This window comes from Malaclemys terrapin, chromosome 23 (genome assembly GCF_027887155.1).
Source record: "Malaclemys terrapin pileata isolate rMalTer1 chromosome 23, rMalTer1.hap1, whole genome shotgun sequence".
In the NCBI taxonomy this organism is placed as follows: Eukaryota; Metazoa; Chordata; order Testudines; family Emydidae; genus Malaclemys; species Malaclemys terrapin.
In genome coordinates, this window is record NC_071527.1 from 3,788,040 (window position 1) to 3,811,440 (window position 23,401).

Here is a 23,401-nt window from a genome sequence, read left to right on the forward strand (position 1 = left end):
CCCCAGCTGCCCGGGAAATCCAGGGATCGGCTGCAGCAGAGAACAACAAGTAACAGCAGCTCGGGGGGGCCCCGGGGACGGGCTGCGCCCCCCCCAACCTGTGTTTCATCTCGTCTCCTGCCACCCGGCTGACGGATATGGGAGGAAGCAGCCGAGCGGTTCTGATCCGGGGCTACAAAGGCCTGGGGGGCCCTGCGCGGAGCTGGGACGACGGGTCCAATTTGCTCGCGCCGTGTAGGCCCGGCTTTGAAGCCGCCTGTTTAGCATCCCGCGGCATCCGCCATCTGAGGAGCAGCTGCTGGCTGTCCCCCGCCATTCAATTAGGGGGAAAACAAGGCAGCAGGGCGGGCGCCCCCCTCTCCTTGCATTAGGCTGATGGGGGGGGGGGGGGGGCACCGCACTCTCCTCTGCGGCCCCTGCTCAAGTCTCGAGAACTTACCTTGGGCCGGGCCGGGGCGGGGAGCCGCAGGGGCTTGGCCCTCCCCAGGGCACGCGGGGGGCTCGGATTCCCCCCACGGGCCTCCCCTTGGAGTTTGGGGCTCATCCGCAGGGGGCAGCGCTGGGGGGGGTGGCCGCCCGCCTCGAGTCACGACCGCCCGGGCTCCTTCCTTCCCCGCAGTCCCCCGGGAAGCGGCTCATTAGCGGATTACTCCGAGGGGAGCCGGGGGGCTGTGTTGCCGGGCCCAGAAAAGTCCGTGGGGGCATGAATAATACATCTGGGGTTTGCTAGGCGAAGCAGCAGGGGGCAGCTGCCGGGCCATGAATTATGCCGTCTGGCGCGCGCTGCGGCTCGTTAGCAGAGCCGGGGATGTGCCCGGACGGCAGCTCCCGGTGCCAGCGGCCTCTCGGCCTCTGCTGCCCCCAGGGCTGGCACGGAGCAGCCCCACCCTGGCCCGCGCTCGCTGCCATGAACGATGGGGGCTTTGGCCTGGCTACGCCACGGGCCTGGGAGGGCCCTGTGCCAGCCCCCCACCAGCGCCCTCTGGCAGCTCCATGCAGAGCTCCCCGTAGAGCGGGCCCCGGTGCCCGGGCTGGGAGACAGGGCCCGGTGCTGGGCAAGGGGCTCTGTGCTGTGGGGGCAGCCGTGGAACAGGGGGTCCAGTGTAGAGGGGTGGGGAGGGGTGGGGAGTTGGGGGTGTGGCAGGGAGGGGTGGGGTGCAGGTGTAGGGCAGGGAGATGTGGGGCAGGAAGGTGTGCGGTGAAGGTATGGGGCAGGCAGGGAGGTGTGGGGAGTTGGGGGTGTGGCAGGGAGGTGTGGAGGAGGCTGGGAAGTGTGGGTGCAGGTATGGAGCAGGGAGGTGTGGGACTCTGGGGTGCAGACGTGGGGCAGGCAGGGAGGTGTGGAGCAGGAAGGTGTGGGTTGCAGGTGTGGGGCAGGCAGGGAGGTGTGGGGTGCAGGTGTGGGGCAGGCAGAGAGGTGTGGAGCAGGAAGGTGTGGGGTGCAGGTGTGGGGCAGGCAAAGAGCTGTGCTGTGTGTGCAATACACCGGTGTGTCTGACCTGTGTTGAGTTCCCGTGTGGGGCACAAGGAAGGGTCCGTGGTGTATGTGGGTCCGTGTGTGTGTTGGTGTGTGCTCTGCCAGCCTGTGCTCTGTGTTGAAGTGTGTTGTGTGACTGTGTAGTGTGTTGAGTGTGTGTCATGCAATGCATCAGTGTGCATTGTGTAGCTGTGCTGTGTTGTGCAGTGTGTGTTGTGTTGTGTAGCTGTGCTGCACCGTGTTCTGTGCCCATGTTGCATGCAGGCATATGTGTTGTGGTCTGCATAGTACATCGGTGTGTGTTGTGCAGTGTGTCCTTGTGTACTTTGTTGTGTAGCTGTGCGGTGTGTGCAGAGTTGTAGCTATGTTGTGCAGTATGATGTTGTGCACTGTGTTGTGCAGTGTGTCAGTGTGCACAGTGTTGTGTAGCTATACGGTGTGTCAGTGTGCGCTGTGTTCTGTAGCTGTGCGATGTGTCGGTCTGAGCTGTGTTGTGTAGCTGTGCGTTGTGTTGGTGTGTGCAGTGTTGTGCAATGTGTCCGTGTGCACTGTATTGTGTAGCTGTGCGTTGTGTCGGTGTGTGCAGTATTGTGCAATGTGCACTGTGTTGTGTAGCTGTGCGCTGTGTTGTGCTGTGTTGCGGACACATGCAGTGTGTCCGTGTGTGTTGTGTTGTGTAGCTGTGCGTTGTGTTGGTGTGTGCTGTGTGCACTGTGTTGTGTAGCTGTGCGCTGTGTTGTGCTGTGTTACGGACACGTGCAGTGTGTCCGTGTGCATTGTGTTGTGTAGCTGTGCATTGTGTAGCTGGGCGCTGTGTTGTGCAGTGTGTGCTGTGTTGCGGACCCATCGAGTGTGTCCGTGTGCGCCTGCTGTGTGTGCTGTGTGTGCCCTGCCCCGTCCCTATGCCCATCTGCCCTGCGTGGCTGGCGCTTTGCCCTATGCGGCGGCTGCTGGCACCGCACCCGCGGCGAAGGAAATCAAAGCTGGAATCGACGCCCGCGTCTTCGCAGATCAAAGGCCCGAATTTACCTTGTGCTTCGCTTGATCTTCAAACCCCCCGAATCAAAGCGCCCCGGAGCCCCCGCCCGGGGACGGCGTCCTGCTGCCTGCAGACCAGGTGAGCTCCGGGCAGGGGGTGTGCGGTGCCCATCCCTCTCCCGACGGGGTCGCCCCTGGCGGCTGGGGAGAGCGGGAGCCCTGCATGGCTGGCACCCAGAAGCTGGTCCTGGGGAGAGGTGCCAGCCTGGGAGGCTGGGGCCCTTGGCGAGCTGCTCGCCCCTGCTCCGGAGGGTGCCCTCTAGTGGGGAGAGAGAGTGCAGCCTCGCCCTGTGATTGGTTTAAGGCACCTCCAGGGCCCTGGGTCCACTATGAAAGTGGACTCCCCAGAGGTCCGACCCCACTGGAGGGGCAGTGTCCGGCTCTCCCTCTCCACCCCACGGCGTCCCCTTCCTGCCCACTGCCAGGGGGGCTCTGCTTGGATGGGGGGCTGGGCCTGCTGCGTTCTCCCCCTCCTGCCATACACAAAGTCCCATGCTGGGGTGGGGCTGGCCGGGGCCCCCAAAGAAGAGGACCTTGGCGATTACACCCCAGGGGGATGAATGAGGCAGCTATGGGCTCAGGCTCTCGGCAGACTCAGGCAGCGTTGTTGAGTTAATTACACTTGGGTCACAATTCTGAGCATTTCTGCCCAGCTGTGAGGGCTAGAAATTGTCCTTCTCCAGTGAGAGCCGAGAGTCTGGTCTGATCCCCTGACTCCGGGAGCTGGGGACCTGGGCGTGGGCCCTGTGCCTCTCTCCAGCCCTGCTGGGATGGCCAGAGAGGGGCCAGTGAGCACCTAGGGGGGCGTGGCCAGTCTGTTGCCTCCAATGGGGAGGGGGGTTCCCCAAGCTGGCACCACACAGCCTGGGGGGGAGGAGGGCTCCATCCCCAGGACGGATGCCAGGTTGGGTGAAGAGGGGAATCTGGGGGGGCCGGGCTGGGCACATGCACGAGTGGTTAGAGCTGGGGGAGGGGACCGGGAGCCAGGACTCCTGGGTTCTAGCCCAAGAAGGACATGGCGTCTAGTGGTTAGAATGTGGGGGAGGCTATGGGGGTAAAGACGTACTGTCCCTTTAAATCTCAGTCCCACAGCGTCCCCCGGTGGCCCCTGAGGGCCATAGAGAGGGAGGGGGCAGGGGCCCCACTCCAGCTTTCCTGTCCCAAAGGCAGCTCGCTGCTGCCCCCTAGTGTGGGTCCGAGGCTGGGGCGCAGGGACAGACGTACAGCACCGGGCCCCACCCCACAGGCAAGGAGGGAGGGTTTGGAGAGGCACATGTGTGTGTGTGTGTGGGGGGCCCCATCTCTCCCAGGAGGGACGCTGCCCGGGCCCTGTCGCTGGGCAGAGCCCGTCCGGGACCCCTGCCCCCCTGCCGCTGCCAGAGCCCAGCCCAGCTGGGATGTCCGGACTCCAGCCCCGTTAAGGAACCCACCGGAGGAGCGACATCAGCAGAGGCTCAAGGACAAGGAGCGTGGCTGGCTGGAGAGTCTGGCTCCGGGGCCAAGCTCCTATTGGGTGGGTGGGGCGGTCACAGCCCTCCCTTCCTGCCCCCCAGGGAGCAGGGTCAGGAGGGGTCAGGGCACAGGAAGGTTGGCCCCCGTGGAGATAACCGAGGGCTCCGTCGCCCGGCCTGCCGGGAAAGTTGGCCCTGCAGCGGCCAGGGCCTCTGCCCAGTCCCGAGGTCTGTGAGCGGTGGGCCCAGGCGGGTTCCCAGGGGACGGGCGCCCCAGGACTGTTGGCACCTGTGCTCACAGCCTTGGGAGAGGGGCCAAGGAGTGAACGGGCTGCAGAGACAATCTGCCCTGGGCTCCTCTCCCTGCGCCCAGCCGGAGCCAATGAATTTACCCCTGAAACCCTCAGGAAAGTGCCACCCAGCCTGGGTGCAGAGCTGGGCAACCAGCCAAGAGCTGGGAAGCTGAAGCCCGGGAGTTTGGCACCGATACCCTGATGCCAGCACCCTCCTTTCCCCGACTCAAGAAGTGTTTTGCGCTTTCGAGATGGGCCATTTCCCCCTGGGGTTCCCGCTTCCCTTATCAGACAGGCAGAACCAGAGCAGGGGACTCCCGGGTTCTCGTCCCGTCTCTGGAGGGAGCGGGGTCTGGTGGGCTGGAGCAGGGAACTGTCTATTTGTGGCTCTGGGAGGGGAGAGTTGAGTAGTGGTTAGAGCATGGCAAATGGCAGTCAGGCCTCCTGGGTTCTGGTTCTGGGAGGGGCGAGGGGTCTAGCGGGGTTAGATCGAGGGGCTGGGAGCCAGGACTCCTGGGTTCAGTCACTGGCTTGCTGTGTGTTCTTGAGCTAGTCCCGCCCCTGCTCTGTGCCTCAGTTTCCCCATTTGTAAAAAGTAGCTGCGCAGCCTCCTCTCCCATGGGGCGTGCTGGGATTCTCCCGAGCGCCTGGATGCCCTCCGACTCCCAGGGCCGGGCTGGGGTGAAGGACAGCAGCGGGCGAGAGCCTGTGAGCGGTGCAGGTCCCGTTCTCGTGCCAGTGTCCCAGAGAGCCAGAGCCAGCAAAGGGCAGAGCTGCCCAGAGCCCGGCCTGCCTGTCACCTGCACTCACCAGGTCCCATCTCTCCAGCTCCCTCCACTGTGCCTATCACCATAGCGTCTGGTTGGGAGATTCGTCCTCAGCACCTTGGCCTTCCCCAGTCTCTGTGTGGCCCGAGCCCCACTCCTCCCTTGGCCACCTTATCAGCCTCCCTCCTCTGCCTACCAGGTACTATGTTGGGTAAAGCTATTTAACCCTTTAGGGATGCGGGTGGGTGACCCAGAGCTCGCCCAGGCCTGCAGTGCCCGTGTCCACTCGTGCCCCCCTGGTCTGGGCCCGGGGGAGAGAGAGGCCATTGGTCTTTTCAGCACGGCTTGTGCGGCCGCTGCTCTCCGGCTTTGGCTGGGACCCACTCGCCGGCTCTCCCGGCCGTGGCGAAGAGCTCTCGTGACGCACGAACCACACACAAGAGGCAGGCGCTTCACGGGCCGGCGGGTCCCCCCGAGGGGCAGTTCAGGACAGCAGTTGGCTCCCCGGAAAAAGCAAGTCCCATTTGCTCAGCGCCGGGACCTGGCCCTGCTGTGCTCACCCCCAGATCACCCCTTGTGCTGCAAAACACCCCGCCCGGGGAAGGGGGCGGGTTTGAACCGGGGACCTTTGGATCTCACCGCTTTAGCTACTACTGTATAAGCTAGGGAGTGGGCTTCCTTACCCTGCAGGCCTCAGTGCATGGAATAGCCACTAGAGGGGGACAGCGAGCGACCAAGCCAGGAGGTGCACTGGATTCCTGCCCCCCACCCATCCCTTGCGCTGTCAGTCACCCCAGAGCAGGGGTCTGTCTGGCATCTGTCTCCCCCACCCTGGAGCTGTTCCCGTTGGAGGCCTGGTCTCCGGGACCCTCAGCGGGGGAAGGATCCGCTAAGGCAGGGAACTGCAGCCCCCCTCTCCCCAAAAAACTCCCCGATTTCCCTGTAAGAGCGGGGCAGGCTCCCGTCTTGTCCACACTGGGGGAAACAGCCTGATTCCAGCCCTTTATCCCCTAGTGCGGCGCACGCTGAATGGTGATCTGCACTAGCGTTGTGAACCCTGCAGGGGTCAGTGCAAAGAGCAGCTCTTGGGGCAGCTACCCGGAGGGCTGGAATCACCCGTTGCAGGGGGCAGTGCTGTCCAGTGGGTAGCGCGCTGGGCTGGGCCCTAGTCTCACCTCTAGTGCTGAGTGACCTTGGGAAGTCCCTTTGCCTCGCTCTGTGCCTCAGTTTCCCCTCCCACCCATGGTCTGTTTCCATTGTGAGCTCTTTGGGAGCAGAGGCTGTCTGGGGCCTGCTCTCTGTACAACAGCTGAGTGCCCGCCGTGGCAGGAGGTGGGTGGGGCCAGCACCACACAGGAAATCTCCCCCCCCCCGCCGGTGCAGGGGGACCCAGAGTTTGGTGGCATATCCTTCCCTAGGAGCCCGTGGCAGGAGGGGGTCTCTGGAGGGCAGATGCTAAATGGCCTGGTGTTTATTGCTCCGGCTGCACGTCTCTAAATATCCGCCGACCCGGGCCAAGCGCTCCCCGGGGGCTCTGACGAATGACCCGTCCCAGCTGCTCTAGCCCATATGGAAGCTGGGCCAAGCCCCGGGCGAATCCTGCGCTGGCTTTGACCCACGGCGGGACGCTACCACTCATCCCGGGCAGCGGCTCAGGGGTGCAGGGCCAGCGGCTGGCCCGGGACTCTGCCCCTGGCAGATGCAGGGCTGCCCAGAGGATTCAGGGGGCCTGGGGCAAAGCAATTTCGGGGGCTCCTTCCATAAAAAAAAGTTGCAGTACTATAGAATACTATGTTCTCGTGGGGGTCCCTGTGGGGCCCAGGGCCTGGAGCAAATTGCCCCACTTGCCCCCCCACTCTGGGCGGCCCTGGCCAGATGCCACGAGTCTGGGCATTCTCAGCTGCAGTGGTGGTGTTTTCTGAGCCCTCCCGGGGAGGCCGGTTGGAGGGGAACGGGGCCGTGCTCAGAGCTCTCAGGGGTCCCAAACAACCAGACCTGCCAAGGAGAGACAGCGGATTGTTGTATCTGTGGAGCAAGCCCAGCATGGGGGCAGGGAGGGGCTGGCAGCTGGGCAAGGGGGGTTCAGGGCAGGAGAAAGGGGGGCTCAGAGTCAGCGGGACTGGGGAGGGTGAAGGGGTTCAGAGTAGGAGGGCTGGGAGTTGGGGTGGGGGGCATAGTACAGGTGGGCACAGAATGTCGGTAGCACCCGCAGGAGAGCTGTTACTGCAGAGAGACCCCCTCCCCTAGGAGGCAGAGACCCCCCCCAGGGTTACTGAGCCCCTGGGGGGAAAAGAAAGGTTCCCAACTCCTAGGGGAAATGCCACAGACCCAGAACTCAGCACTGCAAGATGGGGAAACCGAGGCACAGAGCAAGGACTCACTCCATGTCACATCGTCAGTCAATGGCAGAGATGGGAGGAGAACCCAGGCGTCCTGGTAGCTTACTGCTTTAACCACTAGACTCCCCTCCCCTCCCCTGGCCTGAATAGAACCCAGGCGTCCTGTCTCTCACCCCTTTCTGCTTTAAGCACCGGATCCCACTCTCCTAGAACGGGGACTAGAAGCCAGGAGTCCTGGTGGCCGGGCCCTGCTCTAACCACTAGCCCCCACTCCCCTCCCAGAGCTGGGGAATAGAACCCAGGAGTCCTGACTCCCTGAGTGCTGCGCTCTCTTCCCCAGCTGCCTGGGCCATGCACCCAGCTAGGTGTGGGTCTCCCCCGGGGCCCTGGGGTGCCCGCTAACCCTGCCCTGCGCAGCCTGCGCGTGTCTCCCCGGGGGTTCGCGTGTTCCCTGCTCCGAGCTGGGTTGGTTTCCTGCCGTCAGACAATAGCGTTCGGGGCGGGAGGAGGGCGAAGATGATTCTCGGTGGCCCCGGCCCATCGCCCTGTTACCCTCGGGTGGGCCAGGCTGCCAAGTGGCAGGCGGCCAGGCGGATCCTCGGAGGCTCATTGAAATACAGGAACCCATGGTGGAGTTCTCCTCCCCGCGAACAATGTGGGGGCCGAGGAGGAGCTGGCCGCGGCCTCCCCGAGGTGGGATTAACGCTGACAGGACGTGCTGAGCGAGCGGGCCAGGCAGCCAGCCGGCGCGATAAGACGCCAGGGGAACAATGGAAGGAATTGGAAGGCCGCGGGCTCCAGCCTGCACCACCCAGACTTTGAAGAATGGGCCGGGGAGAGGCAGCGGGGGACTGGCCGAGGCGGGTGTGGGCCGCAGCTGGGAAGATGGGGATGGGGCAGCGCAGGACGGCCGGGGCAGCACCAAGCAGGCCCTGCCGACAACCAGGCCCCCGTGCTGGGCAGTGCCCGCTGCCGGCGACAGGGGGCAGTGGCCAGCGGGCCCGGGGCCAGGGGCGAGCTGAGAAGGCCGCAAACCGTCATCCTTGGGCGGCGAACTGGCAGCCACCAGGGCAATTAGCCGGGGACCCATTGTCCCTCCCCTGCCAGCTCCTAGCATGGCCATGGGCAGCCAGGTGCCGCTCCCTGGGGCAAGGCGCTGCCGCCGGGTGGGTTTGCTAGAATGTCGGGGGCCACAGGAGCTGGGCTCCCCACACCCAGGGGTGTTGGCGATGGGAGAGGCTCCCACAGAGCGATGGCTGGAAGTCCCCAAGGGAGGGACTGGGGGCCAGCGGGGAGCTGGTGGCTACGTGGGGCTGGTGCCCCGCCTTGTTCTCAGCGGCGAAATGGCAGCACAATGATGTTACGGGACCGGGAGGGGATGTGGGGGCTGGGCAAGGGGCAATAAGGGGGGATGTGGGGGCTGGGCGATGGGTCGGGACAGCCTCTCCCTGCCCCCAAGGCCTTTAGCCCAGTGCCTCACAGGTATTTTGGTGCCTAACTCCCATTGGCTGTAGTGAGAGAAGAATGCAATTCCCTTGGGAGAACCTCTGCTTTGAACAGTCCAGCATCTAAAAGGTTACATGCCCCCCCCAGGCTAAATGCGACCCCCCCCCTTCCCTGTTTCCTGTGCTCCTACTGGCTGGAAGTGCCTGGAGAAGGACACAGGCAGAGGCATCATTGCAATGAATGTTATAGCCGGCACCTGCCCTTGAATCTCTCGGGGGGGGGCAGCCCGACAGCAAGGAGCAGGGATGGAGGGTGCTGGAGACAGGGGCTCTTGGGCTCCATGCCCGCCGTGGCATCTTCCTGCCTGAGTGCGTGTGACTGTGGCAAGCCACGCGATCTCCAGTGCGCTGCGGGGGGCGCGGGTGAGGGGGCTGCTTGCCAGAGCCCTGCGGCTTCCCTTCCATAATGGGGGGGGGGGGATTTCAGAGCCTGGGATCAACCGTTCAATACCACAGTCACGGGTGTGGGAAGCAGACAGACCAAAGGGGCCCTGCGGATGGGGACGGGGGGTGGATGGGGGTGGATGGATAGATGGAACTAGGGAGTATGGATGGGTAGTGGTGCATGGGGTGGCGATAGAGGGGTGCATAGGGGGATGGACAGACCGACAGGGGGCAGGGGAGGCATGTAGCAGATCAGTTGCTTTTCCCCCCTGCCCAGCGGCCGAGGGCATTGCCCTCCCCCCACGGCGCCTGTGGGAGTGAGCGGGGCTGGTGCCGGGGCAGCCTCGCTCACCCAGCGGCCTGTCTCCGACCGGGCCTGCTGCCAGAGCAGGGCGGTTATCGAGCCGTCTGTCCCCCGGCGTCCCGTCCTGGCTCCTGGCCATTCCCGGGCCTGTGCCCTGCGTGTGCTTGGCTCAGCCCCGGGCACACGATAGTTCCTGTGTTTATCTCAGCAGGGCCCAGGCCAGGCCGAGGGGGGCACGGGGCGGCTGGGGGAGCGGTTTCCTCCCTGTCTGGGGTTTAGTGCCGTGTGGCCAGTTCAGTGGGAAGATCCTGTTTATAGGGAAGGATTCACTTCTGCGTTCCCGGGTTACCTAGAGGCCAGGCTGGGGGGGGGGGCACATGGAGGGACGGGGAGGGGCCAGGGTAGGTGGCTATGGGCACAGCGATGGGGGGGGGGGGCAGAGCTGCCTGGCTGCAGGGCTTCTGGGGTTCAGGCGCTCGGAGACCCCCGGGAGGATGGGGTGGCCACTCAAGTGGGCCCCTCCCAATGTGCCAGGCCAGGGCACACCCAGCAGGGCCCCCTCCCCCAACAGGCTGAGGGGATCCTGGCCCCCATGGGCCGTTCAACCCCCGACCTCTCTGCTGAGGCTGCCCCACCCCCCACCCCCAGCATCAGGGGGCTTGGTGCTGAATCCGTCTGGTTGCCTGGGGCGGGGGGAGGGGTGTCCCCCACCTGGGCTGGCAAACAGGATACGGGCTCTGTTCACACCCCCATTCTGCCTTGGGGACGTGGAATTCTGCCAGGAGCGGGCCCCCCAGGTCAGGGGGAGATGGGAGATGACTGGGCGTCCTGCAGGGTCAGCCCCTGGGGACAGGACGCTCCTTGTGTCCCAGGCACGGCTTGGGCCCTCCCGGGCTCAGCCCCGTCTCCAGCCAGCTCCTACGGATGATGGTGGTGAAGGAGCTGTGGGTCACAGGGGGGTAGATCGGAGCCCAGGAGGGAACTGTGGGTCAGAAGGGAGTGGTTGTGGGTCAGGGGGGTAGATGGGAGATGGGGGGCTGTGGGTCAGATGGGGGGTAGATGGGAGCTGGGGGGGCGCTGTAGGTCAGATAGGGGTAGATTGGTGACCAGGAGGAGGCTGTGGGTCAGAATTAGGTAGATGGGAGCTGTGGGGGGGGGGAGCTGTGGGTCAGATGGTTCAGAGGGGGCTTGATCGGACCCCGGGGAGGCGGCTGGGGGTCAGAGGGTGGGGGTGGGTGGGAGGTGTGGGGGACTGTGGGGGGGTAGATGGGAGCTGGGGGGGCGCTATAGGTCAGATAGGGGTAGATTGGAAACCAGGAGGGGGCTGTGGGTCAGAAGGGGGGACTGTGGGTCAGGGTGAGGTAGATGGGAGCTGGGGAGGGGCTGTGTGGTTCAGAGGGGGCTTGATCGGACCCCGGGGAGGCGGCTGTGGGTCAGAGGGTGGGGGTGGGTGGGAGCTGTGGGGGGCTGTGGGTCAGAGGGGGGATAGATTAGAGCCCGGGAAGGGGGCGGGGCTGTGGGTCAGAGGGGGCGGGGCTTGGCGGGGTCCCGGGCCGGGCGATAAAAGGGGCCGCGCGCCCAGCCCGCCCGGGCCGCCAGTATGAGCCGCCTGGCGCCGGGCCGGGCTCTCACCGAGCAGCGCTTCCAGCAGCTCTACGGGGCGCCCGAGCCCCGGGGCCGCCCGGCGGGGTCGCTGCGCCGGCGGGCGGCCCGGGGCTGCCGCTGCTCCGGGGCGGCCGCCCTGCGGCTCCTGCGGCGCCGGCTGCCCATCGCCGCCTGGCTGCCCGGCTACCGGCCGGGGTCCTGGCTGCTGGGGGACGCGCTGGCCGGGCTCACCGTGGGGATCGTGCACATCCCCCAGGGTGAGCAGCTCTCCCCGTCCCCCCCCGTCCCGGCTCCCCCGTTCCCCCAGCCCCGGGGGGCCCGATCTATGATCTATCCCCCAGCTGTCCCACGTCCCGCATCTCCCCGCGGGCTCGGGCGCCCCAAGGCGGGTAGCTGCCGCGGGTCCGGCTGCGCGGCGGCCGGTGGAGAGACAGATCCCAGCTCTGGGAGCGGTCCTGGCCGCGGAGCCCAGAGTCTGTAGGGCCGCCCTGCTGGGAGCCACTTGCACGGTGACGGGAGAGACAGCGAGCGGAGCCGGGACTCCTGGGTTCACTCCTGGGGCAGTGGTTAGACTTGGAACAGAAGGGCTGGGAGCCAGGACTCCTGGGTTCTCCCCCCAGCTCTGGGAGGGCAGTGGGGTCTGGTGCGTGAGATCAGTGGGGGCTGGGAGCCAGGAGTCCTGAGTTCCATTCCCAGTTCTGCCTCTGACTTGCTGTCCTTCCACCCCTCTGGGCCTCAGTTTCCCCCTGGTTGTGGTGGTAAGAAAGCCACGGAGAAGGGCAAGGTTTAGACAGACTGGACCCCGTGGTGCTGACTGGATCTGGCCTCCGTGCCCCTCTGAAACAGGAGCCTTCTGTTTGAGGGGGCTTCTCTGACCCCCCCCCCCATCTCAGTCTGTAAATCTCGCCCTCTTGCCGGGGTCTCTGGATGGCGGTGTAGCAGCGTCCCTGGGCGATCCGCGAGACGATGCCGCTCAGTCCTTAGGAGAGCAGGGGGGCAGTTATGGTCTCGGCTGCCCCCAGCTCACCCCCGTGCCCGTCTCTGGTCCCCGCAGGCATGGCCTTCGCCCTCCTGGCCTCCGTGGCCCCCGTCTACGGGCTCTACACCTCCTTCTTCCCTGTCATCCTTTACATGCTCTTTGGCACCGGGCGCCACGTCTCTACTGGTGAGTGATCCACCGATGCCCAGGGCTCGGCGGGGTTAAATGGGGGGGGTCTGGTTCCTCGGGCATCGCTGTGCCAGCAGCCTGTTCCCATGACAGTGGGGGAGCGGGGTGGAGATCCCCATAACCAACCAAGGGGCTGAACAGGGCCCCGCCCCACTGGTGCCCTCCCAAAGCTAGGAACATGTGGCTGCCCTGCTGTGCCCTCCCCAGAGTGTGGGGCATGGGGGGTGTCTGTGGGGTGGTACGCAGGGGGGCAGAAATCCATGGGAGATGGGGCTAGAGACAGTGGGGGGGGGGATGTGTGCATGGGGCGGGCACTGGCGGGGCAGAGGTGGGGGGCAGGCAGGTGGCGCTGTCTGGGCAGGAGGGCAGGCCTCCCAGGGGGTGGCTGGGCAGTTCTCAGGGGCTGTCTCCCCCTTCCCCTGCCCAGGCACCTTTGCCGTGGTGAGCCTGATGACGGGCTCCGTGGTGGAGCAGCTGGTGCCCTGGCCCCTGGAGCCCAACGCGACCAGCGCGGTGCTGGCCCGGGTGGAGGAGCGGCGCATTGGCGTGGCAGCCGCCATGGCCTTCCTCGTGGGGCTCCTCATGGTGAGTCCGCGCCCGCCGGGCTGCCGGAGCCCGGGGCAGGGACCCTCCCTGCAGATAGTGGGAGCAGGGGAAGGGGGACAGGGCATGGATGAGCGGAGGGGAGTAGGGCAGGGATCCATGGGGGGGAGGAGGGACTCCAGGGGGGCAGAGATCCATCATGGGGGAGGAACTGTTGTACTTAAAGTACCGCACAGGATCTTTTCAGGGGGAATAAGACAAAATGCCACATTTATTAGTAATACATGTATTCCTTAACACTGTATTATATGCATATAATATATTACACTTACACACACACACACAAACACACTCCGTCTTGTTGTTACCAATTAGTTGCTCCCCTTAACTTCACTGGCCAGGTGAGTTAGATGGAGGAGGGGGTGGAGCCGGGCTTCTGCAGATCCGGATCGATGCTCCCATGTTGACAAGACGAGACCCGGGGTCCTCTGCAAGACACCTCACTTTTATAGCAGCTTTCCTCTTATGCAAATCTAGACCAGATTCAAACTCTGTGTCTGTGTCCATTGGTCCTTTGTGCTGCTTTCTTTTGAGTGTTGTCCCAATGCTGCAAAGAGGGTGTTTCCAAAAGAAGGTGCTTGCTTCTAACCCCCGAGGCCGTCAGTATGTCTGCTTGTCTTTAATGAGCCCACTTGACACGTTTTATTGTCCTTGGGTCTGGCTCCCAGCCCCTCTCCAACAGTTGAGGCTGTCTGGAGGTGCTGCCTTCCATGCCTTGCTTATCCACACCTCATTCATTCAACAGGGCAATTGATTAAGGGGGGGCGGGAGAAGCTCTTGTTCTACTGCTAGCAAAAAGAAATTTTTCTTCTATCTTATTCTATCCTTAGGGGCTATAATATTCTACCAAGGGCAATGCAAAGTTTCTAAATGAGGCTTTGATACAAAGTCCCATGAAAATAGAGGTCACACGTGGGTAGACCCACCACAAGGTTATATGAAGAGGCACAATGTAAAGTCATATGAAAATTATCACAGATTTATCTACATTGTCCCCCTTTTGACCTCTCAAGAACAATTCTTGAGTGGTCACCATATAAATCTTTTGTATTTGTTGCAAACAAACCAAACAATTATAACCAGGTGAATATAACTAAAACCATTACATTTGACTAAACACCAGATATAACATAAACACAAATGCAAACAATTATAATAATTGGAAATACAACAAAACCATTACCATTCCAATAATTGGGTACATTGACAAACAAAATGAGGCCCAAGTTTGATGCTGCAATAGCCATCAAACAATAAAAGTCACTGAGGTTAGGACCTTCTTAAGCACACACAACAAATAAGATTTTGTAGAAAGAAGAACAGGAGTACTTGTGGCACCTTAGAGACTAACAAATTTATTAGAGCATAAGCTTTCGTGGACTACAGCCCACTTCTTCGGATTCTTCACAAGTACTCCTGTTCTTCTTTTTGCGGCTACAGACTAACACGGCTGTTACTCTGAAACTTGTCAAGATTTTGTAGGAGTACCGCAGTTGTTATGCAACGTTAAGCTGATTTGGACTTAAACTAACATTCAGTTGCTAAAATGTTGTAGAATTCCCTATTTTTAACAGTTGTTCTCAGAGGTTTCTGGGGACCTGAAAGATGGGGCCATACAATTATGGGCCAAGGTCTTGCAGGTTATGGGGGCCCAAGAACTACCCTTCAGGGCTTGGGGAAATAGAATCAGAGTGCATAGAGGAAAGTGTGGAATTAATAATACAAGCAAATGTAACTAACAATACAAATGTATCAAGAACAAAAATCAACAACAAAATGATTATTAGAGAACCTAACAACAAAATCACCCTGATGCATTGGGGACCAAAGTCTTTTGGACACAAGGGGTGATTGATAAGTTGGATGGAGATGGGGGAAGTAGAGAGAGTAAAAGACATTTGCCCTGTCTAGCGTAGTATCCCCTCTTTTTCTGGACCCAATGCTAACACAGGACACCACTAGAGACAGACACAGAACATGCAACACAGAACACTGAACACAGACTTTGTCATGACACTATAACCATGGTATTTTATAACTCTTCAGCTGGTACCAGCTCTCCTGATGTTCTGGTTCAGAGCCTGAAAGATAGAAGCTTGGAAACAAATTAGCACAGTGCTTTCACCATGGCAGAACCTGCTCGGTCTCTGCCACAGTGTGTTTGGTACTTGGGGCTGCACAAATGCTAATTAAATGGTGCATTTTTTGTGAGTGTAAATCCTCCCTTTCTCTCAGTAAAAGGGCGTTAACACTCCATTTAGAAAAAAAAATCTGTTTTAAAATCTCCAGCCATTTTGCCATGACCTGGAGATCTGAGGCAGAAGCAGGCACTGTTGTTAACTGTTTCAATGGCATTTTGGCCCTGGGAGGAGGAATTTACCCAAATATCCCCCTCGCCAATCTCCAGAGGGGTCCCAAAGGTCTGCCCCCTTCTGGGGTTTTAAATGTTTCTTCTCCTGATGTTACTGCTGCTGTAAGATTTGAGAGTGCTGTTTTAACTCTCTGTACCCAACCTGTTTTTCAGTTTCTCTATCTGTTGCTTGCCTGGGCCCGATCCTGCTTTTTCCAATAAACAGTTCCTTTCCATGGGCACAAGCCTTGTTCCACTACCAATTTAGCAAGGAGGGTGGGCTTTCCAACTAGCCCCCACCCTTCCTGGTCCCGTTCCTTAAACATTTTCTTCAAAATTGTGAAATTACCACAATATTACTTACAAAAAAACCCCAAAAACATAAACCACACTACACTGCCCAAACTCCTATATCCTTCAGAGTTTGGCTTAACAGAACAAGATCTGCATCTTCTGTTTTTAACCCACTCTGGGCCAGAGGGAGAGACGCTAAGCTTCCCTCTGTATTACTCGGTCTGCTACCACCGAGGGTTCATACACCAATTATACAAATCCTTCCCCGGATCAGAGTGAGAAACACTAAGTTCTCCTCTCTAGCTCGGTCTTGCTACGGCTGAGGGTGTATGTACCTCTACAACACAATTGAAACCTAAACTCCTATATCCTTCAGAGTTTGGTTAATTAACTGAAAGTTTACGCTCTTTTTCCTCTAGTGCCAGGCTTGCTAAAGCTGGCGGTGTGCACACCAGTTTGATAATAACTGTGGGTTCTATGCTTGCTCCCCCTTTCGCATTCTCCACCAAAATGTTGTACTTAAAGTACCGCACAGGATCTTTTCAGGGGGAAAAGACAAAACGCCACATTTATTAGTAATACATGTATTCCTTAACACTGTATTATATGCATACAATATATTACACGTACAGAACCCTGGGGGGAGGTGAGTGGGGCAGGGGATGCATCATGGGGAGGAGGAGCCCAGGGGGATCCATTGGGGGGGGAGAGGAGGGACACCAGGGTGAGAGGAGTGGGGCAGGGATCCATGGTGGGGAGAGGAGGGATCCATTGGGGGAAGGGGAGTGGGGCAGGGATGCATGGGGAGGGAGAGGAGGGATCCCAGGGGGAGAGGAGAGGAGGGGAGGGGGGACCCCTGGGGGGGGAGAGGAGGGACCCCAGGGGGAGGGGAGTGGGGCAGGGATCCATGGGGAGGGAGAGGAGGGACCCCAGGGGGAGTGGAGTGGGGCAGGGATCCATGGGAAGGGAGAGGAGGGACCCCAGGGGGAGTGGAGTGGGGCAGGGATCCATGGGAAGGGAGAGGAGGGACCCAAGGGGAGTGGAGTGGGGCAGGGATCCATGGGAAGGGAGAGGAGGGACCCAGGGGGAGTGGAGTGGGGCAGGGATCCATGGGGAGGGAGAGGAGGGACCCAGGGGGAGTAGAGTGGGGCAGGGATCCATGGGAAGGGAGAGGAGGGACCCCAGGGAGAGTAGAGTGGGGCAGGGATGCATCGTGAGGACGATGGGGGGGATCCATCGGGGGGGGAGAGGAGGGATCCTGGGGGAAGGCCCCGGGCACCATGCCCTGCAGCGGGCACCGCTGACATCCCTCCCCCTGCCCCCCAGCTGGTGATGTTCGTGGTGCAGTTGGGCTTCCTGGCCACCTACCTCTCAGAGCCCATTGTCAAGGCCTTCACCAACGGGGCCGCCCTGCGTGTCCTGGTCTCCCAGCTGCCCAGCCTGTTGGGCCTGGCCCTGCCCCGCCCCACCGGCTCCTTCACCATCTTCAAGGTGCGTCCGGCCCGGGGGGGGGGGGTGAGGAGAGCGTGGGGCAGTGGCGAGAGAAAGGGCAGGGAGGTGGAATGGCGGGGGAGGGGAGCCGGGAGCAGGCTCCCCCCCCACTACGTAACGTGCCCTGTGCTGCCCCCAGACGCTGGCATCGGTGGCGCGGGCGCTGCCCCGGACCAACGTGGCCGAGCTGCTCATCTCTGTCCTGTGCCTGGCCCTGCTGGTGCCCATCAAGGAAATCAACAGCCGCTTCCGGAGCAAGCTGCGGACGCCCATTCCAGGGGAGATCGTGGTGGTACGTACCCCTGCCCTGCTCTGCCCATCCCCTGCGCTGCCTCCTTCTGCCCGGGGCTCCCCCGGCCCTGCCCTGCCCGGCTCTGCCCATCCCCTGCGCTGCCTCCCTCTGCCCGGCTCTGCCCTGCCCGGCTCTGCCCATCCCCTGCGCTGCCTCCCTCTGCCCGGGGCTCCCCTGGCCCTGCCCTGCCCGGCTCTGCCGATCCCCTGCGCTGCCTCCTTCTGCCCGGGGCTCCCCCGGCCCTGCCCTGCCCGGCTCTGCCCATCCCCTGCGCTGCCTCCCTCTGCCCGGGGCTCCCCCGGCCCTGCCCTGCCCGGCTCTGCCCATCGCCTGCGCTGCCTCCCTCTGCCCGGGGCTCCCCCGGCCCTGCCCTGCCCGGCTCTGCCCATCCCCTGCGCTGCCTCCCTCTGCCCGGGGCTCCCCCGGCCCTGCACCTGCAGCCAGGTCCTCTGAGCAGCGCGGGGAAGAGCCGGGGGTTGGGGGAGCAGGGGTGGGTGATGGGCCGTGGGCATGGGAGGGTTGGCACCACCCTGGGCGGCATAACCCGCCGGCCCTCTGCTCTCTCCCCAGGTGCTGGCGGCCACCGGCGTCTGCTTTGCCTCCTCCCTGGACACGCGCTACGACGTGCAGATAGTCGGCCACCTGCCAGCTGGGTAAGGAGTCCCCAGGGCCCCCTGCCCACCCCCTCTGTGACCTCACACGGGGGCAACCTCAGTGTACCCCAAGGCTGCATCCTACGGGGACTGGACCAGCGCAGCCCCTCTCGCCCCACCCAGCCTGGCGACCGCCTCTGTCTCTCACGCAGGTTCCCGCAGCCCCAGCTCCCGGCCCTGCAGTCGCTGCCCCAGGTGCTGGGGGACACGGTGGCCATTGCTTTCGTGGCCTATGCTGTCTCTGTGTCGCTGGCCATGATCTACGCCGAGAAGCACGGCTATACCATCAACCCCAACCAGGTGTGTGGGCCGGACTCGGGCTGCTGGCAGGGGGCACTGCCCTGCCTGGCCTGGCCCCTCTATTGCCAGCGCTGCCCAGGATCGGGGCCCCCTTCCGCCCACCTGGCCCCTCTTCCAGCTGGAAGGCCCAATGTCTCACCTGCCCCCGGTGCATCTGGGCTCCCTCCTGGCTGGTCCCTGTAGCCCTGACCTGTCTCTGTCCCCCCACCCCTCGCCACAGGAGCTGCTGGCCCACGGTGTTTCCAACCTGGTCTCCTCCCTCTTCACCTGCTTCCCGAGCTCGGCCACCCTGGCGACCACCAACATCCTGGAGAGCGCGGGGGGGCACACGCAGGTATGGGGGCACGGGGGGGGGGGGCTGCAGAACTGGGGGGTGGGGCCATGGGGTGTGTCTGGAGGGTGAGTTTCTCATGCTCCCTAGCTAGTGGGGTCCCCCCATTCCTCCCTGCAGCCCTGGCTGGCTCATGCAATGAGTTTGCCAGGTCTCAGCTTGGTGGCCAGTTGGCCTGTGTGGGTGGGCACAATCGGAGCCCTCTCCTCTGCGGACACCGGGCAGAGGAGGCTGGCACTGAGGCCTCAAGTGGGGCACAAAGGGTGGGGGGCTTCTCTGGGGTCTAGGGCTTCCTCTGTGCTGCCCTGCATTCCCCCCCACAGGGCCCAGCGCTGGCCTCACCGCCCGGGCGGAGCCTGCCCGCTAACCCGCCCTCCTCTTCTGCAGCTCGCTGGCTTCTTCTCCAGCGCGGTGGTCCTCATGGTCCTCATGTGGCTCGGACCCCTCTTCCGCTACCTGCCCAAGGTGAGGCTGGGGGCGTGCGCGTGACCTGGGGAAGGGCTGGTGCCCACCCCCATCGCCCCTGGGGCGTGCCAAGCCCAATGCCCCCTCCCCATTGGGCACAGACTTCCCTCGTGCCCAAACACCTTGTGTGCTGGTGGGGGTTTGCTCTCGCCCGGGGGATCCAGCCTGGGTTCGGTGGGGGCTGCTGGACGACGGCAGACACCCCACTTCCTCCTACCGAATGGCTGGCTGCCCCTCCCCCACTAGCAGCTGCCCCCCCACCCAGTGACTAGCTGGCTCTTCTCTTCTCTCCCCCCCCCCCGTCATCCTGGGAAGAGCTCCCTTCCACGGCTGCCTTGGCACCAGCTAGCACAGGGCAGGGGCTGGCAGCTCGCCACTCATGCCCGTTCTCCCCCCCTAGGCTGTCCTGGCCTGTATCAATGTCACCAGCCTGCGCCAGATGGTCCTGCAGTTCTGGGACCTGCCCGAGCTCTGGAGAATCAGCCGGATTGACTTCGTAAGCCACTGCGCCCCCCCCCCCCCCCCAACTCACCTGTCCCCAGGCAGGGCGGGGCGGGCCCTGGGTTTGGTGCCGGAGCCGGACATGCCGCTGCCCCAGGGTACGGGGTGTGCATTGCCAGCTGGCCCAGCCCTCCAAGAGCTGTTCCGGGCCTGCTCCACCCCACTGAAATCGGCCAGAGCAGAGGACTGGGGCCCAGTACGTGCCAACTCCCCCAGAGGCAGAGTTCTCCGGCCCATGGGGCACCAGCCTCGATGGACCCATGGCGTGATCAGGGCTGTGCTCCTTGGTTACTAGCATTAGGGGGGGTTTCGATGACCTGGAGATGCCCCATTGTGCCAGGGCAGTGCCTGGCACAGAGCGAGACTGTCCCCGAACTCCCAGTCGAATTAGACAAGGGGTTGGCAGCACGGAGAGGGCAGAGGCCCCAGGGCGCACAGCAGGGCTGTGGGCCTAGTACCTGGCTCTCCAAGTCCCCACTGGGTGCCCCACCCACTAGACCACGCTGCCTCCGGAGACTCTTAGGGTAGATTGGCCCCTGGTGTAACCTCACTGGGTCCTGTATGTGTGACCAGCGAGTGTATGAGCCCCGGTGGGATCAGCTGGTCAGACGTCTCCCTTCCCCGTCTCCCCTCTGACCCCGCACTCTCGTTTCAGGCTGTCTGGGTGGTCACCTGGCTGGCCGTGGTGGTGCTGAATGTGGACGTGGGCCTGGCCGTTGGGGTCGTGTTCTCCATGATGACAGTCATCTGCCGCACGCAGAGGTACCGGAGTGCCAGGCGCCCTGCCCTGTCCCACGGTCGGGCTCGCTTACTGGCAACCTGCAGAGCCAGGGAGCTGCATCCGGCTCTGGCATGGGCTGGGGGGCAGCTCTCTCCGCCCCCTGCTCCAGGCACAAGCCCCCCAAGGAGCTGGCCGGCCATGGGTGCTTGGAGACCTGGTGATCAGAGGAGGAGGAAGACGGGACCAGGGTTTCGAGGCAGGAATCTGCCTTCCCAGCTGCTGTCCCTGTCTTCGGCCAAGGCCCTCCTGCTGGGGGAGATGGGAATCTCTTCTCCAGCCGGGACTGGTGCCGGCACAGCCAGACGCCTCCCCGCCTGATACGCCTTCCTCTCCCACAGGGCCGAGTGCATGGCGCTGGGCAAAGCGGCCGACACGGAAATCTACCGGCCTGTCCAACGCCACAGCAAGGTACGGGTGCTGCAGGGCCTGGGTGCGACCTGGGGCTCCCAGCCACCCACCTGGGGCAGGCTGGCTGAGAGCGCTGGGGAGTGGGGTACATTGGGAAGGATGTGGGTGGGGGCTTGCCCTGGGCTCCATTCGGATGGCACCCAGACTGGCCTGCGTAGGGGGGTGTCCGTGTCCCGAGAGGCAGGGCTGATCTCTCAGCCCTCTTCCCGACCCCCATGGGGCAATTCAGCACCCAAACCTCCCTCTCTGTTTGGGGCGGGGGGGAGGGGAGAGCAGACAGACACCCACACCCACGGCCTGCCTCCCATGCTGCAGCCAGTGCTCTGTCGTCCCCCCCCCCCCCCCCAGTGCTTTGAGATCCCTGGCGTGAAGATCATGGCTTACCACGCCCCCATCTACTACGGCAACCGTGACTTCTTCCGCGAGGCGCTGAGCCGGCAGCTGGGCCTGAGCCAGCCGAGGGGCGGCCGGGGGGAGAAGGCTCTGCGGGCCTTGGAGCGTGGGGCCCAAATCAGCACCGTGGTAAGGGGGCTAGCGGAGACCTCGGGAGAGACTATGTGGGGGCTGCAGGGGGTGGAGGGGCAGCTCAGTCCTGGGGTGTGGGAGCAGGGCAGATAGGCTCGGACTTGCCCAAATCCTGCCCATGCCCGTGGGCCTGCTGGCCCCAGGATCCTGGGTGAGGGGCTGCTTTCCCAGGAGTCCTCCCCCAGCTGCCAGCATGTCTCTGGAGATGCCCAGCCCTGGCCTAGTAGCGGCTTCTCCCCCGCACCCTGCCCCTGCTGTGGGGTCTCCTTGCCCTCCCCACTGGAGGTGGGACTTAGCTTTGGGCTGGAGGTGGCAGGGGGTATCTTGGGGGGCAGGGGATCCTGGCAGGGCCCTGGGCAGGGTTTTGGGTGACCACAGAGGTGGCATTAACGGGCTTGTGTTTCCCTCAGGAAAACTGTGTCCCCAGCTCTGTGCCCGATGGGGGAGCCGGATGCCCCAGCTCAGGTACGCAGGGCCCCCCGCAGCTCCCACTCTCCGGTTGGGGGGGGTACGCTGGTATGGGAGGGAGCAGGTGTCTGTGTCCCAGGTCCCAGCAGGCCAGGTGGCACACACTGGCCCCCTCATGGGGGGAGGGTCTCGGCAGGGCAGAGTGGCAGCAGAGTCTCCCAGCCCCCACCCCTCTGTAGGGAGGGGTCTCACTGGCAGCTGTGCTCCACGGTGTGGGGGCCCATCTGGCTGGGATCACGGGGCCTGGCCCTCATGGGTGTCTCCGCAGAGCCGTCCCATCCTCACGCCGGGGGTCCGTGCTATCACCCCCTCCCCTTTTCTCCGGGCAGGCACTGCTGGCAGGACCCAGGCCGCCATCCTCGACTGCAGCGGGATTGTTTTCGTGGACTCCGCCGGGGCCCGGCTGCTCATTCAGGTACCTGGGGCGGGGGGGCCATGGGGGCAGGTGGGACGCGGGGCTGGGATGTGGCTCTGCCCACTCCTAGAGATGCCAGCCTGCGCTCTCCTTGCCTTGCAGATGTGCGTGGCGTGCCAGAAGGCCGGCATCCACATGAACCTGGCAGCATGTAACGGTGAGTTGGGGGGGGGGGTCCCCCTGCCCCTCTCCCAGCCCCTCAGTGCCCAGCACTGTGCCGAGGGGGCTGGGCTGAGCTACGTCTCCTCCTTTCGCTTGCTGCAGGCGAGGTCCTGGAGACGCTGACTAGCAGCGGCCTGGGGCAGCACCTCTCCCCACAGCAGGTGTTTGTGACGGTCCAGGACGCCCTCGCATCCATCACGCAGACCACGGTGAGGGGGCTGGCGCAGGGGTTCCTCTCTAGGGGGCGCCGGTTCTAATCTGGCTCTAGGCCCGGGGAGGCTGGCTGGGAGGGGGGGGGGGGGTCTGATCTGGACCTAGACAGAGTGGCTGGCTGGCCTAGGGGGTGGGGAATGGGACATGGGCTCCCCCACCCCATTCCTGCAGGACAACTGGCCTTGGCAGGGGGCTGGGGGCAGAATGTGACTCATGCCCAAGATTCACGCTGCTCTGTTTCCACCCAGGAAAAGGTGGCCGAGAAGAATCCGGCGATCTGGGTGTAGGGGACCCTGCCCATGGACCGCGGGCACTGCCCGGACTGTAGGGCCCCTGGGACCAGACTGGCACTTGGGCCGTAAAAGCAGGTTGATCTCCAGGTGCTGTGAATTCCTGCTCTGCCCACGGGGCCTCCCCGGGACCAGGGGCCAAGGAGTCGTTCGCAGACTACAGAGCCGGGGTGGGGCAGTTGCCTGCTTCCAGGATGGATGGAGCCTCCTGCAGCGAGCGGCTCTCCTGGCCGGCGCCCAGGCAGGGGGGCAGGAGTGGCGCAGGGCAGAGGAGGCAGTCCAGGTGCCAGTGGAGGCAGTGGCCTGTCTGCCCCTACAGGCCCCCAAAGGATGTGGGGTTCCTTCCTTTGCCAAGACAGTTATGGGCGCTGGGCCCTCTATAGCTGGTAAGAGCACACCTGGGGCCACTGGCAGTCTGGTTGGGGGGGCTCTGTGCCTCATCCCTCCCCCTCCCAAGGGGGGGGGCCTCTCCAGCGCCAGGGGAAAGAAAGATTCACCCCACCCGCTGCAAGGTGATGGGGCCAGGAC

At 63.2% G+C, this 23,401-nt stretch overlaps 1 protein-coding gene across 2 annotated transcripts; it reads left to right on the plus strand.

The window, feature by feature from the left end:
• Positions 1 to 2,511: 2,511 nt before the first annotated feature.
• On the plus strand, positions 2,512 to 23,366 carry LOC128828385 (solute carrier family 26 member 10-like). Of its 2 annotated transcripts, none has more exons than XM_054013041.1 (18): positions 2,512 to 2,594; positions 12,218 to 12,328; positions 12,759 to 12,916; positions 16,905 to 17,069; positions 17,209 to 17,361; positions 17,932 to 18,014; positions 18,167 to 18,314; positions 18,535 to 18,648; positions 19,033 to 19,110; positions 19,511 to 19,606; positions 20,267 to 20,373; positions 20,731 to 20,800; positions 21,149 to 21,322; positions 21,736 to 21,790; positions 22,123 to 22,208; positions 22,311 to 22,365; positions 22,473 to 22,579; positions 22,832 to 23,366. In XM_054013041.1, the coding sequence occupies exons 2-18, from the start codon at positions 12,220 to 12,222 to the stop codon at positions 22,868 to 22,870; spliced, it is 1,797 nt and encodes a 598-aa protein (XP_053869016.1). In that variant the 5' UTR covers positions 2,512 to 2,594; positions 12,218 to 12,219; the 3' UTR covers positions 22,871 to 23,366. The 2 variants fall into 2 exon arrangements, with proteins under 2 accessions (XP_053869016.1, XP_053869017.1); XM_054013042.1 differs by lacking the exon at positions 2,512 to 2,594 and adding an exon at positions 11,290 to 11,420.
• Positions 23,367 to 23,401: the final 35 nt, after the last annotated feature.

Coding starts and splice junctions, on each gene's coding strand:
- LOC128828385 (XM_054013041.1), top strand. CDS start 12,220: ATGGCCTTCGCCCTCCTGGCCTCCGTGGCCCCCGTCTACGGGCTCTAC. Junction 17,362..17,931: donor TTCCAGGGGAGATCGTGGTG/GTACGTACCCCT, acceptor CTCTCTCCCCAG/GTGCTGGCGGCCACCGGCGT. Junction 19,111..19,510: donor TCTTCCGCTACCTGCCCAAG/GTGAGGCTGGGG, acceptor CTCCCCCCCTAG/GCTGTCCTGGCCTGTATCAA.